The 15,774-nt window shown below is 47.6% G+C and overlaps 1 protein-coding gene across 3 annotated transcripts; it reads left to right on the top strand.

The window, feature by feature from the left end:
• Window positions 1–171: 171 nt before the first annotated feature.
• Window positions 172–14,836, top strand: LOC146254590 (von Willebrand factor A domain-containing protein 3B-like). 3 transcript variants are annotated; one of them, XM_084675519.1, is made up of 26 exons: window positions 172–355; window positions 479–567; window positions 661–911; window positions 1,175–1,331; window positions 1,581–1,750; window positions 2,185–2,291; window positions 2,453–2,566; window positions 2,845–3,032; window positions 3,155–3,309; window positions 3,394–3,532; window positions 3,633–3,764; window positions 4,172–4,270; window positions 4,471–4,659; window positions 4,932–5,062; window positions 5,152–5,288; window positions 5,397–5,564; window positions 5,952–6,012; window positions 6,368–6,524; window positions 7,628–7,749; window positions 7,880–7,930; window positions 8,116–8,308; window positions 8,932–9,058; window positions 9,170–9,291; window positions 9,430–9,561; window positions 9,859–10,030; window positions 14,306–14,836. In XM_084675519.1, the coding sequence occupies exons 1-26, from the start codon at window positions 226–228 to the stop codon at window positions 14,593–14,595; spliced, it is 3,783 nt and encodes a 1,260-aa protein (XP_084531645.1). In that variant the 5' UTR covers window positions 172–225; the 3' UTR covers window positions 14,596–14,836. The 3 variants fall into 3 exon arrangements, with proteins under 3 accessions (XP_084531645.1, XP_084531646.1, XP_084531644.1); XM_084675520.1 differs by having other exon boundaries at window positions 2,450–2,566; window positions 4,558–4,659; XM_084675518.1 differs by having other exon boundaries at window positions 2,450–2,566.
• The last annotated feature ends 938 nt before the right edge of the window (window positions 14,837–15,774 follow it).

The following is a 15,774-nucleotide window of genomic DNA, read 5'->3' as shown; positions in this document are numbered from 1 at the left end:
TGGACATATTGCATAAAGTCAATGTTGCTTTTGTGTGTATGTGTGTATTTGTGTGTGAATGTGTGTGCGTGTGTGTTTGTGGGGCGAGGGGTGGGGGGTGCAAGGGGTGGTCAAAAGTAGAGTGGAAGGTGATTGGACAAAGCCTAGCAACTCCACTGTTTCTAGCGTCAACAACAGACCGGCTGCTTGTTTCTCTAGGAACTTTTTGAGAAGCTTTCGTTGAAAATGGGCGAGTTTATGGAGGACGTGGAACAGATGAGTTCCTCGCCTGTGTGGTTGAAGACACACGGACTAAAGGAATGCAAACTCTGTCTTTCCCAGATCATCAACCAAATCAGCTTTAGGCACAGCGAAGGTAGCAAACTACTTGTAGTCGTTAGTCACATTAATCAAACTAAACATCATATGTCATATCATACATTAAACACAAGGTTTATTGACATACCCCTCATTGTAATTCGTGTTGCTTCCCCTCCAGATTATGTCCAGTCTCTGAGGAAGTCTGTAGCTTCTCAGTATGGCGAAGGTTTATTTCCACAGTTCAACAAAGATGGAAGCTGTTACAACGTAAATTCATTTATAGCCTACTGTATCCTTAGTTGTAACTGATGGCCTCAGTCAGGACATGCTTAGTATCTTTTTTTTCTTCTTCTGCTTAAGCTGACAGCCACTTCAGAGCGACTGCAGGAACTGTGCTTCTTGTTGGAGGAGAAAGCCCAGTTGTACCATTGCAGGATGGCCTGGCTCACCACAGGCAGCAGACAGGTGTTTGGGGTGATCCAGGAAGATGCTGTCAGCCTGGTTGTGGACCTCGGTGGTGGGATCGGGTCTCAGGACCAGCTAGGAAAGGATGCTGTTTGCAGGGTCCTCAAAGAGCAGGTGTCACGGGTCGCCAAGTTCAACCTGATCTGGTGAGGAACCTCTTCACCATGTCTGAGTTAGCGTGTCCGCACACCTGTTATCAACAGGGCCACTAAAAGGATTGTTGCATGATTCTCTAGACATAGAGAAAAACCTCACATAAAATAGGCTAGTTTTATTTTCTCTTTTCTTTTTTTGTTGTGTATGTGTGATGTACCGGTAACTGAATCGTAGCCTAGCTGTCACACTGTTCGGGGGCTGTCCCACCCACATTTGAAAACCAACCTACGCCCCTGACGTTGTCTGCCGGCAGCTCTGGCATCTCCGTGAGGACGTGGATGAGGAGAGCCGTGGCCGCCTCCGAGTACCACCTCCGAGCTGCGGAGAAGTGGCTGCGTGGCCTAGCCCCGGAGCCGTCCTGCCCGGCCTCCACCGCTGCTGCCCTGCAGAGGGCCATGGAGGAGCCAACGGTGGGTGTGCGACCTGGGTCCCAGGGTGTCCCTGATGGTGGATGGGTTGATGGGAATAATAGCATGGTACCCCCCCCAGGAGGTCCTGGAACCGCTTGTGGCGGTTACAGGACCTCCGTAGCCCTTCAACACCACCCCCTAAATTTGAGTGCTGCTCTCAATTTGTTGCCACTTGTGTACCAGAGTTGAAAAACATAACATATAGCTCTCCATAATATATATATATATATTTTACATTTCTTCAAACAGATTCAAGCAGTCTACTTGTTTGTTGTTGGAGATTTTGAAGGCAGTGTCACAGACGTGCTGCGGTACAGACCTTCAGGGAACATGAAACCAGTTCATACAGTGTCGTTCCAGTCCAAAGAGGAAGAAACTGTTGCTGCTTTGAGAGCGTTATCACAGCTCACTGCTGGGAGGTAAAGACCTGAACCCCCACTCGAGGTCAAATCATCCATAACAACCCTTTTTATGTATGCAATGTCATGATTCATGCAACATCGTTTTCCGTTATGTATTTGTACCCAGTTTGCACTGTCCTGTTCTTGAGTCTTGTCTAATGCATTCGATGCGAAGTGCATTGCTAATAACCCGCCAACTCAATAAATTAAGTTCCTCAAGTTTCCACCAATCAATACTGAAGAAAAGGTTAGCCAATCAGATTACTGGACATTGACTTGTCATGTCCTGTTGTTTATGCTGAGTGTTCCAGCTATGAGGACAAGAGCACCAAACTCATTAATCAAACCTGAAAGGATCTTTACCGTCGTCTTTGAATGTTGACGGAAGGTCACTCAGCTGAATCACTATGGGGGATCCTCACCCTCGACCTTGCCTCTGTCCTTTCCTGGAGGTTTCATGCTTACACAGGGATGAGAGGGGGCGAAGGTGAGCCATTAGTCTCAGCAGAGAGGTGGAGAAGCAGTGAGCCAGCACCCCAGCCTGCAGCCCGTCCCCCAGGTACGGTACCTCTGCCCTCCTGGCTGCTGAATGACCCTCTTCGTTAAGGTCGTTATTAATCAAGTTCAAATACATTTAGTTTCATATTATGAAATGTCATGAGGGTGTTGAAAACACGTGCGCGCGCGTGTTTGTGTGTGTGTGTGTGTGTGTGTGAGGAGGTGGGATCAGAGAGGATGTTTATCTGGTGTGGTGGGAGAGACAAGAGGCTCTAAGGGCCAGGGACGTTGTTCTGGACATCCAGAGACAGGTGACCGCAGATCAGACACACCCTGGTGAGATCTCTGCCTAGCTTCATGAGTGGTCTGTCATGCAAGTGGAACTGGCCCACATACAATACATTGCAAAAGTCTTAGGCACGGATCAAAACATTTGTAAAGAATTAAAATAAAATAACGAAACGAAAATAACTTCGAAAAAATGTCTCAGTGTTCCAGTTTTATACTGCCGCACAAATACGAAAGACCCCCCAAAAACGTAAACAATATTTATGTGAATAAATCTTGGGAGCCTAACTGTTACACAGTACTGAACCTCACCTCATTATGAGCAGACTCCATGTGTCCAGACGTGTGTTCACCGGTTGAGAGTCTCAGCTCCAGGGAGTGGCTGTCGAGGTTTGGATTGATCCCTCAGAAACTAGACGTCTTTGGGGCTCTGGCGGACTGTGCCTTCCGCCACTCTGATGGTGTCGTTGAAGTCAAATGCCAACCGACAAACGGGACCACCCAATCAGATGCTGTGAGTGAACTGGTTTGTTATCCATAAATAACGTTTTCTTTCTGGCTAATGGAATAGCTTGTTATTATTATAGTTCGATCACCCGTCATCCCTTCCTCCACTCTGATACATTTTCTCAAAAGGGAAGGAGAAAGATGCTGGTGAACGCTAAGTACTGTGAAGGCTTCGCTCACACGAAGTGGCGTGACGACTCTCTCGTTCACGTCTACGTCCCGGCGGAGAAGCTCCGGTGGTATGAAGAGAGGATGGCTGCGTTCCTTGAAAACGTCGGGAGGAGGTAGAGTATGAAGCATCATGAGGTCCCATCTGCCTTTGGTCAACAAGGGGTTTTCTGAAGGAAAGATGTTTGGTCTCTGTTCAGATTAACGTGGCTAAGAAGTGGAAGCAGAGACTTGTTTGGGACTGTTCTAGAAGATCACCTCTACCTCCTCATCGATACTTCCGAGTCAATGAGAGACCAACTGCCTCTGCTTAAAGACAAGATCCACCAACTAATAAAAGTTACTATCCAATTTATTTTAAAAAAGAAAAAAAATTTAATGGTACAGTTACACCCACATTGTTTCAGAGTTCATAACAATGTGGATTCCATCTTTGCAGGAACAACTTTGTCAAAAGTCAAAGATTAACGTTGTGGCCTTCGGGTCACGGGTAGCGTGTTGGAGGAGCAGGCTGACAGACGTGAACTCTCACAGCCTGGACAGTGTTTGGTGGTGGGTCAAAGGGCTGCAGGTGAGCTGGGTCCGATTCTAAAAACAGCTGCTGTAGATCTGCTAAAGCTTGGTGCTCATCCACAAAGATAACAGGAAGTTAACAGTTGCTTTGGATTTCCCAGTGTGGAGAATGAGAAGAGGTAGCCTATTTCTAACCGACACCAGTAAAACAGGCTTTACATCAACACAAATACAGACTTTATCAGATGAGTGAGCATTTTCAAATGAACCTGTGTTTACTTCCATTTCAGTATTGTATGGAAATATGCTAACTGAGTTATCTCTTCAGGGTGGATGGAATTACAAAGGGGAAATTCAGTTAGATAATGATATAACTGTAAAGCATTTAACTCCATTACATTAGCTAATTGTATTCATTTATCATACGTGTTTACTATTATGGCTAAAAGAAAATCTTGTTTTTAGGCCGCAGGTTCAACCAATACTTTGGAAGCGTTAGGTCAGGCCTTCACTGACCGGGACATGCAAGCTGTTTACCTGCTGACGGATGGGAGGCCTGACCAGGTACAGCCTTATCATCTCAGTGGCAGGAGATCACAGTTTGTCAGGCTTATCTTACTGCAAGGTCAAAGATCAAAACCACCCCTTGTCACTGTTGGCCTGCGATTCTTTTCATGGAGCAGATAACTGGGGGCCGACAGCCTTTCAAAGTTAGTTTGACCTCAGCCCGTTGAGCGTACCGTTTTGTCACTAACACCTCTCAGCCAATCGGGAGCATCCTGGAGCAGGTTCGTCGCTGGGGCTCTACCAGTATACCAGTCCACACCATCTCCTTTAACTGTGATGACCAGGAGGCCAACGACTTCCTGCTTGATCTGGCCAGGGAGACACAGGGCAGGTTCCACTGCTATCACCCTGCCACTCAGGGCTCCCCCCTCCCCCAGCACTATGAGGTGAGCCAGCACAGAGACACGGCCTTCTGATGTCACATCCTTTATCCAAACCTCTGAGCGGCGTATGCTTTGTGTTTACCACGCTGTACAACAAGCAGGCTGAAGTTGTCAGTGTTTAAAATCATCACCAGACTGTGGACACTCTGACACACAGCTTATTAGAGCAACGATATGGTCCCATAGCCCCCTAGATCAGTTTGACGGTAAACAAATGTTGAACAAATATTGGAAATTGTCAACGAATAGTCTGTTGTTGTATTTTTCCCATGAAGAGTGAGGACATCCACCTTTTGAAGTGGGAGATGAAGAGAGGGGAGGCAGACCTCCGGCGAGTCCGGAGTCTCCGTGCAGAATGTGTGATGTTGGACGCGTTCCACCATGAGAGCAGGAGAGAAATCAATAGGTGAGATCGTTATGTGTCAACATAACTGTTTGACCCCCAGACACTGATTTTAGGGAACAGCTTAGACCATTTCCCAGCTGTTTCTACAGTGGAAGATTACGTCAGAAGGGTAACAGCGCCCCCACCTGGCAGAAGAGCACACAGCACCAGAAAGAGGAACCTCTCAGAAGTGCCGTCGAACGACAACATTCGGAGAGGTGCCAGCCCAAACCAGAGGAACATGAAGGTTATTATAAAAACAACCATCACTCACCCCAAAAAAGTGCAACAAAACAAACGTACCTAATAAGCAGATCTCAGAATTCCATCATCAGTGTCTGTTTAACCTGCGAAGGACAAACTGGCGCGGGCATGCTGGGACTTGTGAGCAGCGGTCTGGGTAGGAGTGACCAGGACCCCACCCTGACCGACAGGCCCCCCAGCCCCACGCAGGACTGGATGCTGTCCGAGACCCAGCTCCTCCTCCAGAGGAACGCTGAAAAGCAGGAGCAAGTCCTCCAGAGTGAGTCAGCACGCTGCTACAATAACAAGGCCTACCTGGGGATAGACTCCCCCCCCACGCCCCAACTAAATGACTTTCCTGGAAGCCATTTTTGTGTTTCAATTTTCAAGTAAAGCTAGACAGTGAGTAGGAGAGGCACAGAGAGGCTCTAATCAAACTCATGAGCAGGGTCTTCTATAACTGCCAATCATGTACTGCGGTTTCCAGGAGACCCACGATTGGCTGTAATTCCTCCAAAATCATTTGGACTGTAATAGTCGATAATTCAAAATAAAAGTTTCCCCCGAGGCTCCTTTGAAATGTAATGAGCGGTAATTTCAGGTGAGTGCAGCGTTGGAGAGCAGTTTTGTTGATTAGCTGAACTGTTCCTTCCTAATTTCCTGACAGAACTGAGGTTGGGGTCCTCGGATGGGAACACAACAAGTCAGGAAAGGATCAAACCAAGGCAGTGAGTATTATGGTGTCGAGCTGATTCGTTTGGGGTTTTGATTTGCCTTTTTGACTGGTCTTGTCTGGTGCCTATTGGTCTGTTATATACTACATTCTCTCTGTATCCAAGTTACTTATTCTAAAACCAAAAGCGATAGGAATGATATAGGGTGAAGCAAGGGGCTTGATTTTGCATGAAGCATCATGGATGGTTCATGCACAAGTTTCCTAGAGGGCGGAGGGATGGGTAACACCAAAAAGAAAGGAACCCCTTTGGTTCAACAGCTTCCCACTTTTCCGAAGGGTTTCTCCAAACGGTAACGGGGGGGGGGGGGGGTGTGTCCGCTCACATCAAACCTGCACGTGTGTCCCAGGTCCCTGGATGTGCCGTCTGCTGAGTGGCTGAAGAGCAACAGTCTGGAGGCCAGGAGACTCACCTTTACAGAGGCCGTGACTCCGTACTCCATCCTCCACACCCCCAAACACCTCCCCCTGCTGGACAAACAGGTCTTCTCCAAAGTTTTCGATGAGGTATGCTTGCACGTCATTGGCCAGTGTGCCACCTACCACCAAGTCAGTGGGTCTTAACGGATGTGTCTGCCTGGTCATGATTGGTTCACTGTCGGTAACCCGGCCAACAGCTATTCCGTTTCCATGCCTGTGTTTCTTTTGAGATCCTGCAGGGGGCAGAGTTGTGATTGGAATAGGTCCGGTTGCCACAGATGATTCAGTGTTTCAGAGTGGGAGGATGAGTAGAAGTTGGAACAAATCAAGGCAAACACTCATCAAGGCCATAATCAGCTATTATATAAAGATTAATTTTTTATTCGACCAAGAAATCTACGCAGAAAACCACAAAGGCCTCACCACAGGGTCCCGGGTTCAATTCCAGCCTGAGGAAATTACATGTCCTTCCCTCTCTCTCACCCTTACATGTCCTGTCATTGTACACAGTTTCTATCCCAATAAAACAGAAACGCCACAAGATACATCTTTACAGAAATACAAACCACCGAGTCAGCTGTACTACTCAGTGTTTCCTGACGTCTATGCCGAGCCTAATTTTGTGTCCAGCCGAAGCGCACATGTTCAGTGTGGATGAAGCCTGTGTGCTACTCATCACTCTGTTGTGTTTTTGCGCAGCTGCGCGGCTCCCATTGTCCACGCTCAGCTATTGTTCTCCACTGGGAGAATAGAAGGAGCACCTCAAGTACGCAGCATTCCTCACGTTTTGTTTTCTTCCATTTCTATTCAAATGAGCCCAAATAACTGTCGAAAGCCCCCCTCATTCATTCCGAGCAGAAACAATTGGCTGCAAACAAGCGCCTGTGTCTGCCTGCTCTCTGGAAGCAGCGCACGAGTATGTAGCGTGATGATGATGACGGCGGTGTGGGGTTCACGAGGATGACACTCTTAAGGCTCAATGGCCTAGAAGGACGACAAACCACGCTGCCATGGCAACGGAGCCGTGATGAGCAGGCCGGAGACAATGTGTAGTGTCGTGTTGATGGACTCGGAATTGTACGATCATTTCTCGTCTTAGTGACACACACACCATTCTGTTTGCATGTTCACCACTGCCTGGGATGATGTGTGTGTGTGTGTGTGGGCTGTTTCTTTTCTCTCCACTTCAGGCTTGTCCTCTCCTGCACATCAGCCTTGGTAGCGAGCAGCAGCTGGCTGTGATCAACCCTCTGGCCCTGAACCTGGAGGGCTACAAGATCAAGCTCCAGAAGGTTCTGAATGCATATGAAAGGTCCTGAGAGCCCAGCCCTTCAGTGTGGACCTCACACAAACACCACATCCTGTATTGTGACTGACGACAACGTCGTTGGTTTCTTCATCCTCAAAGAAAAAACATCCGCTGTTCTTCATTCCTTTATCAGGCGTTTGAACAGGATAGTGTGGAGATGTTTGACTCAAGAGGAGAAAGATCAGTGAGTACACTTCTTATTAGTCGATTAACCTAATGTTGACTTTCCTACAAGATCAATAAAGTGAATTGAATGTATGAAGATGGTATTTAGACTGGGGTTTTTGTGTTGGTGGTTGATGAACAGCTAGAATAAGAACTAGCTAATCGGAGTCTCATTCCAACTTGGCTGGGTGACGTGACCCGAAGGTTTGGTGGCGACGAGCCGGTCTCCTTCAGGGTCCACCGGTCCCCCCTGCTGGAGGCCCTGGAGCGGCTGGGCTGGCCCCTGGCCCTGGAGGACGTCACTCTCCTGGAGGAGGAGGTCCACATGGGCCTCTCCTTCCTCCAGCAGGCCTCTGACCTGCAGCGGGCCGCCCAGGAGAGGAGGAGCCACCTCACCGTGAGTCACGCCGTTCTAGAACTCTCACGACGGACTCTAGGGTCACTTTCCCGTTTCCTTCTGTGGAATCTGAAGGCTTCCTCTGAGATTCGAGTTGTTTAAAGCTCTACTCTTCTTCTGTGGTTCTGAGGCCGGGTGACGACGACAAGGTGACAGCAGCAAAATGAAACAGAGACTGCAGACTGTCAGAGACTGAGGATTACTCTGCTCACCTTGTCTGACATTGAAGTCACACAAGCAGTTCAAGAGGGGGGGTTATAAATCCAATCATTCTTCAGCTGTGCAATCAAAGGCAAACAGTGCATCAGTTAAGCCTCTGCTATAGGTTTGCACACAAACATATACACACGCACACAAACACACACTTGCGCACGGACAAGACACAATCTCTCTTGTAATCAACTGGTGATTGAAGTGCAATGGGAAATTAGACCTGCTTCAGGATACTTTAAACCTCACAGTAATTTAGTCATTTCTGTTTGTTCCAAATGTCCTGACATCAGTCTAGTTGCATGTTGTTTTATTTACAGTATTTGTTTACAAATCCTGCGAGGAGGAAGTAGCTGGAGAGTAGCATGGTTTGTTCTCCAGAAAGTTCTCTCACAGTTCTTCTGTTTACATAGAACGCAAGACGCGACACTAACAGTTCATCGAACACCCCAGTCAGGAAGGCATCCCAGAAACCCTCGGACCCTCTCAGAGGTCAAAGGGTAATCGCCAGGTCAGAGGTCGATGGGTACTACTACTCTGGTAAGCGACCCCAACCAACATGTTACTCGGAACAATCGGGAACACACCCTGAATACTCCTTGACTGTGCTTCCTCTCTGGCTCCTGTGATGTCCCTCCGTGCTTGCCGTAGGTACGGTGAAAGCTTGTGTGAGAAGGCGGCCGGTGGTGGAGTTCACCAGCGGAGGCTCTGAGATCGTACCTCTCGAGTTCCTCTTCCTGGTGGGAGGGGCCCAGCCGTGTCCTCGTCTAACAGTGAGACAGACACAGATGCTTTTTATGAATACATGACAAATGTGTGTTTATATATAAATATCATTTTAAATGAATGAGAATGAAATACATATAGAAAACAGAGTCCAGAACTTCCTGTTCACCCCTGTGTCTCCTCAGATGGGGGACTTTGTCCTGGTGGCGGACAAACACTCAGCCGGACGCTTCCTCCCCGGGGTTGTCATAGCAACCCCTTGTCGCCTGGAGCGGGCGGACAGATTTTTTTCCGTCCTCCAACCCGACGGGGAGAAGGTGCGTGGAGGGGCTTCTGGCCGGGGGCCTCTGGTGAGCTGGGCTGGGGGGGCTCAGGAGGACGAGAGGCAGGCTGGCGGATCCAGCACCACTTACCACCCCTGCCTCAGCTGGGACCCAGTCCAGCGCCTCACATCCAGGGCCCCCTCACGCTGCCACTCTCCCTGATGAGGCAAAGCCAATACGCTTGCCATGCAAACACTGGAAAATCAACCCAAGGGGTTCACATGTGACAGGGTTGTCCGCTTCCATTTTGTATTGATAGGGCGTTTTCTCATCCGTGCATGTCTGGTCCAGGTTCACTGTCAGAGGATCAGAATGGTGAAGATCAGCCAGAGGAGGTACCTGCAGACCTGCCTGGACCTGCAGCAGCATCTCCTGTCAGCCCAGTCCAGGTCTCACTCAGAGCCACCATCCAGCCAGAGGCCCTCCAATACCAGCACCTCTCAGGGGAGTTGGGACTCAGCAGGTCAGTACTGCAGATCTTATAGACACACAGCAGGTCAGTACTGCAGACCCTATAGACACACAGCAGGTCAGTACTGCAGACCCTATAGACTCACAGCGGGTCAGTACTGCAGACCCTATAGACACACAGCAGGTCAGTACTGCAGACCCTATAGACTCACAGCGGGTCAGTACTGCAGACCCTATAGACTCACAGCGGGTCAGTACTGCAGACCCTATAGACTCACAGCGGGTCAGTACTGCAGATCCTATAGACACACAGCGGGTCAGTACTGCAGACCCTATAGACTCACAGCAGGTCAGTACTGCAGACCCTATAGACTCACAGCGGGTCAGTACTGCAGACCCTATAGACTCACAGCAGGTCAGTACTGCAGACCCTATAGACTCACAGCAGGTCAGTACTGCAGACCCTATAGACACACAGCAGGTCAGTACTGCAGACCCTATAGACACACAGCAGGTCAGTACTGCAGACCCTATAGACACACAGCAGGTCAGTACTGCAGACCCTATAGACTCACAGCAGGTCAGTACTGCAGACCCTATAGACTCACAGCAGGTCAGTACTGCAGATCCTATAGACACACAGCGGGTCAGTACTGCAGACCCTATAGACACACAGCGGGTCAGTACTGCAGACCCTATAGACACACAGCAGGTCAGTACTGCAGACCCTATAGACTCACAGCAGGTCAGTACTGCAGACCCTATAGACTCACAGCGGGTCAGTACTGCAGACCCTATAGACACACAGCGGGTCAGTACTGCAGACCCTATAGACACACAGCAGGTCAGTACTGCAGACCCTATAGACTCACAGCAGGTCAGTACTGCAGACCCTATAGACTCACAGCAGGTCAGTACTGCAGACCCTATAGACTCACAGCAGGTCAGTACTGCAGACCCTATAGACTCACAGCAGGTCAAGTCTGCCGTTTAGGCTCAGTCACACAGCACTGGCCGAGGCCTGTATCAGATAACACTCCTCACTGTCACCTGCCATTCACTCCCAGGTGATCTATCCTGGGCCGCCATTAGGATGAGCTATCCTTGGCCAACCCAGCAACCATTAAGGAGAGCTCAGGGGGATTAGGACCCTTGAGGGGTGGCTCTCTGAAGGACCGGAAGGTTGGGGTGGAGTGGGGGGGGGGGACTGTGTTGACAGCACAGTCACCATGGCTAAGGGTGTAATGTGATGCGTAGAGCATTACCTCCGCTGGTGTGTGTGTGTGTGTGTGTGTGTGTGTGTGTGTTTACATTGTACGAGTTGTGCATGCAACTTTGTGTCATGGATCAGATGGGTTTGCCTTTTTGTGCAATTCCCCCCCAAGGCAAGTAGGGTGAAGTGCTTTGCCCAAGGACACAACGTCATTTGGCATGGCCAGGAATCGAATCCCTAACCACTCAGCCATCTGACCCCCAATCATAAATCCAGCATGCCTCTCCCCTCCAGCATACAGTTAAAGCTGCCCACCCAACCCTGACCTGAGTGAGGTGATCATACACTGCCAGATCATTAAAGAGGCCAATATGAAGTTCCAGCGACCAAACGCAATACAATGTATATTCTATATGATTCATTGTTTCCCTTCTCACGAATCATTTTAGGACACTGTGTCATTCATGACCTCACTGTTGACAGTTTATAGTGGATGTTTTTGGATCATTGATACCAGCGTGTCTGTGAGCAGCCTGCTGTGTCTCTGGTAGATCTGGGCCAGACGTCCACAGCTGCAGGTCTGAGTCCTCTGACCCACACGGACAGAAAGCACGACAGGCTTTAGTCACACCTCAGTAGCATGTCTGTTTCAGCATCTTAGTCTCTCTCTCTCTCTCTCTCTCTGTCCCCATCTCACATCGGAGTAGACAACGTCACTTTTTTAAGGAGGGATGGAGGGAGGGATGGAGGGAGGGAGAGAGAGAGAGAGAGAGGCTGTACTGTGATAGTTGCTCACGATAAATGATACACCTCAGTAAGCCTAGGTTTTGAATAAAGTAATTACCATTGGCCTGCTTTCTGTCTGTGTAAAGAGGCTTTCAATAGATCTCAATGCACCTGGACATGTCCTAAACCAACCAACACAGATTGTAGAGGAGGGTGTGTGTGTGTGTGTGTGTGTGTATGGCTCAATTCAGTATTCTTCACCATGGCAACATGCAATGGATCCAACCTCCATATTCTATACCTATTAAGCTGTAATAATGGACTTTGATTGGTGGCCTTTTGGACTTCTGATTTGAACAGTTAAGGTAGAACCAGGTGCTGACTGCTACCCATTGTCCAGCCACAGTTGCTGGGCCATGCTCATTTACTGTCCAGATGACATCGAAAGATTAACAGCAATCTAATTGCTGATGATTATCTCCCCCCCCCCCCCTTGAGCTAGCTAAGGGAAGCAATGCATTCTGGTCTTAAGCTTTGCTCTTCTCCGAAATCTGCAGACAGGTAAGCAGACCAAGCTGAAGCGACAGTTCTGTTTTCATCACAAAGTGATCATACACATACCTGTGTTTAAATACAGGTACAGGTGGCGTTCATGCTGACAGCTGATAGCACACACACTCTGGGGAAATGCCCTCCTCATGACAGATGGCCTTGGGGTTAAGGGGCTTATTGCTCAGAAGGGAACATTTCGAGATGGGGAGATCCTGGTCTGCTGTGTCGATTGACTGTCTTCATGAGTGTGTTTGTTTGGTATGCTGGATTCAGACCCATAGGATATCATTATAAGGCTATGATGTAGTTCTTCTCCTCCTTTAGTCCTCTTTCTTTCTCTCTCTCTCCCCTCCTTTTTCTCTCTGTCTCTCTTTTTCTCTCTATCTGTCTCTGTCTGCCTGTCTCTCTCTCTCTATGTCTCTGTCTGTCTGTCTGTCTGTCTCTCTCTGTCTCTGTCTGTCTGTCTGTCTGTCTCTCTCTCTCTCTCTCTCTGTTCTGTCTGTCTGTCTTTTTTCTCTCTCCCCAGTTAGTCCGAGGTAAGCAAATCTGGTCCCTGGCCAACAGACTCTCTATTCTTACTCCAGCTGAGCCCTTTTCCTCAAGCCAGAGAGACGATCCCAGGCTTTATTACCGGCACCAATGTTTACGTTCCTCCTCCACCGCAAGCCTCTCCGTCCCATCCTGACTCTGGTGATGTGGTCCAAGGGGCTGTGCTTCCCCAAGGCAACAGACCTGTGTGCTGGCGGAGGGGGGGGGGGGGGGGGCGTTAGCAGGCTCAGATAGGCGATCAGGTCTAAGATGGGATTAGAAGTGCAAGCTCAGAAGATTGCCAAGGGGATTGCTCAGGTCTCTCTGGGATGACAAAAGGTTGCTCTGTTGAAGCCCAAGCAGGTGATACTTTGTGAAGCCGGCCTGGAGACAAATGGTGCTTTTCTCCTCAGGCCCAGATAGCTGTTTCATCACTACTCGACAGGCAATGCTTATGACCTAGCAGCTAGGTTAGTTAGCTAAATATAAACAGCCCGGTATTTTACAAAAAGAACCTGTGATGTTTATGAAGATTGCTCATTTCAGACTTTTTGTCATGCAGTTTTAGATTGCAGGAAATACACGTCGACTGATTAGGAAAGAAGTGAAACCCTCTCACAGATCTCTTGTTGGTTGTGTATTTTGTCAGTCCGCTGGTGTGTCTGCATGTAGCCCTGTACCAACGCAGGCCCCAGGATTAAGGTTAGAGTCACCAGCTGCAGGCAGTGAGCTGGCCATAAGAACAGCAGCCACAGTCAGCAGGCTGCACTGAACAGTTGACAGCCTAAATATGGGCATTGCATTACAGTCACGTCCAGAGAGCTGAGGGTGTAGGTTGGTCACAGGTGTTTATCTGTAGGTATATGTGAAGCCCTCTGTGACATTGCTTGTAGGAAAAAAAAAAAGTTATATGCATGTCAAATGTTTTTATTTTCAAGACCTATGGAAATGTGATTCACATAGAATACTTCCGATTTATCATAAGCCCTCTGAAGATGAAGTCCTAAGGGTTGTTCTTTTTACTTCTGGGATGCCAAAATCTGTTATCTTATTTCTTGGCTGTAACATCTAAAGTAGTTCTATATTTACCTATTTTCTCACACCCAAGGATGCTTTACAGAGAAATGAACTAATAAATAATTAAATGTATAAAAAATAAATACAAACAAACAACCAGATGTTGTTTACATATGTATATCAAGGCTTCAGGTGATTCGTCATACGATTATGATCCCTGAGGACAGACGGATGACATAGTACAATCTGCTGAACTGATTATAATTGACAGCTGTGTCTGTGCCCTGATAGGCTCAGTGGCCGCTGAGGGTGGGAACATCAGCTACATGAAGACTCGGAGGAAAGCAAGGAAACAGGAAAACACACCTGAAGAAGAGGGCTCCCAACAGGAAGTTGAGGTCAAGTTCATGGCCTCTGACCAGATCCTGCCTTCCAGAAAGCAGCGGGGGGGAGAAACTGAGGCAAAGGAAAAGAGGAAGATGAAGGCGATAGGTGAAAGGGAGGATGAAGAGAAGGAGGACCTAGATGAGAAAATGGAGTCGGCGGATGTTAATACCAGCTCATCTGAGTTGAACCACTAAATCATAAAAACTAGACAAGTTAGTGTTAATACTGTTTCGACTATGGTTCAGCTCTACCATAACAAGTTATTATTATGATTTAGATGTTATAAAAATGATACCTTTAGTGTATTTACATGAGTCTGTGATTCAAAATATTGTAATGTGGTAGTGATAAGGACTGTTTATGATGACATTTTTGTGTATTCAGAAATAAATCATTTTCTGAATGTTAATATAGCAATGGGATATTATAAATCAATCAAGTGTGGACGTTCCTTGATTAACTTATCTACTATAGTATCAAGTGTGTAAATTGAGAAAATATACATGGATCATGTACAAAATGTAGTTAATAATCCAGTCGGGACTTGAAAGCCCACAGCTGCTCCGTGGCCCCCTAAAATGATAGGGATAAGACGGGAAAGTTCTCGCAAATGAATATTCAACAGCAGAGGCCCATGATTGCATTGGACTCCTCCCACTTTCTGAGAACACACGTTGAGCTGTCCGGTGTCCACGGTGCTGAGGTTTTCCGGTGAGCTTACACCGAAAGTCACGTACAAATTATACGACTTTGGCAATGGAAAAGTAGCGTCTTTACCGACAGACAATAAGGAAATACGGATCAGAAATTCACAGGATTACAAGTGTATTCAGAATGGAATTATTCAACTGTAGTTTGGGAGGAATTACCTGTATCATCGATATGCGCAAAACAGCGTAAGAAAGCTACATTCAGGTGAGGCTAAGGCTTCAGACTCCAATGAAAGAAAGTTTGTATTGTTTTACTGTCAGATCCGTTGTTTCACCTAAAATGTTCGAAAATACCCTGACAATAAATGTACACAGAGACAATTGCATTATAGTTAATTGTGTTAATGTTGGTATTTTAATTATCCTACAGTAATTTTTCATTTTGTGAGAAGTAATTGTTTGGTGTTAAATCAGGGGGAAAGGACACCATGCAATTACAAATATTATATTTGAGCAGGGCTATATTCATGTTCATAAACTATTCCCGCAAGATCTTATTTAGACGGCCTTAACTCCACAGTATTAGTCCTAATCTGCAGCTGCACGTGTTACAACCGTGATCTGTTACACCAGAAATCAGACAGCAGAACCTGTAAGTAAATAGACATCCTCGCCATGGTGACGTGTCTTAGAGGGGCACATCAACAAGATTTAAAGCAGTTA

Source organism: Hypomesus nipponensis, chromosome 16, assembly GCF_054491055.1.
Source record: "Hypomesus nipponensis isolate SF chromosome 16, ASM5449105v1, whole genome shotgun sequence".
NCBI classification, from domain to species: domain Eukaryota; kingdom Metazoa; phylum Chordata; class Actinopteri; order Osmeriformes; family Osmeridae; genus Hypomesus; species Hypomesus nipponensis.
The sequence above is the reverse complement of the archived record's forward strand: the minus strand, read 5'-3'. Positions and strand labels throughout refer to the sequence as shown.

Bases quoted from the DNA above. Each gene is read 5' to 3' on its own strand.
- LOC146254590 (XM_084675518.1), top strand. From the start codon at position 226: ATGGGCGAGTTTATGGAGGACGTGGAACAGATGAGTTCCTCGCCTGTG. The intron at 2,567-2,844 runs GTGAGATCTCTG...CATTATGAGCAG, and splicing joins CGCAGATCAGACACACCCTG to ACTCCATGTGTCCAGACGTG. The intron at 4,660-4,931 runs GTGAGCCAGCAC...TTTCCCATGAAG, and splicing joins CCCTCCCCCAGCACTATGAG to AGTGAGGACATCCACCTTTT.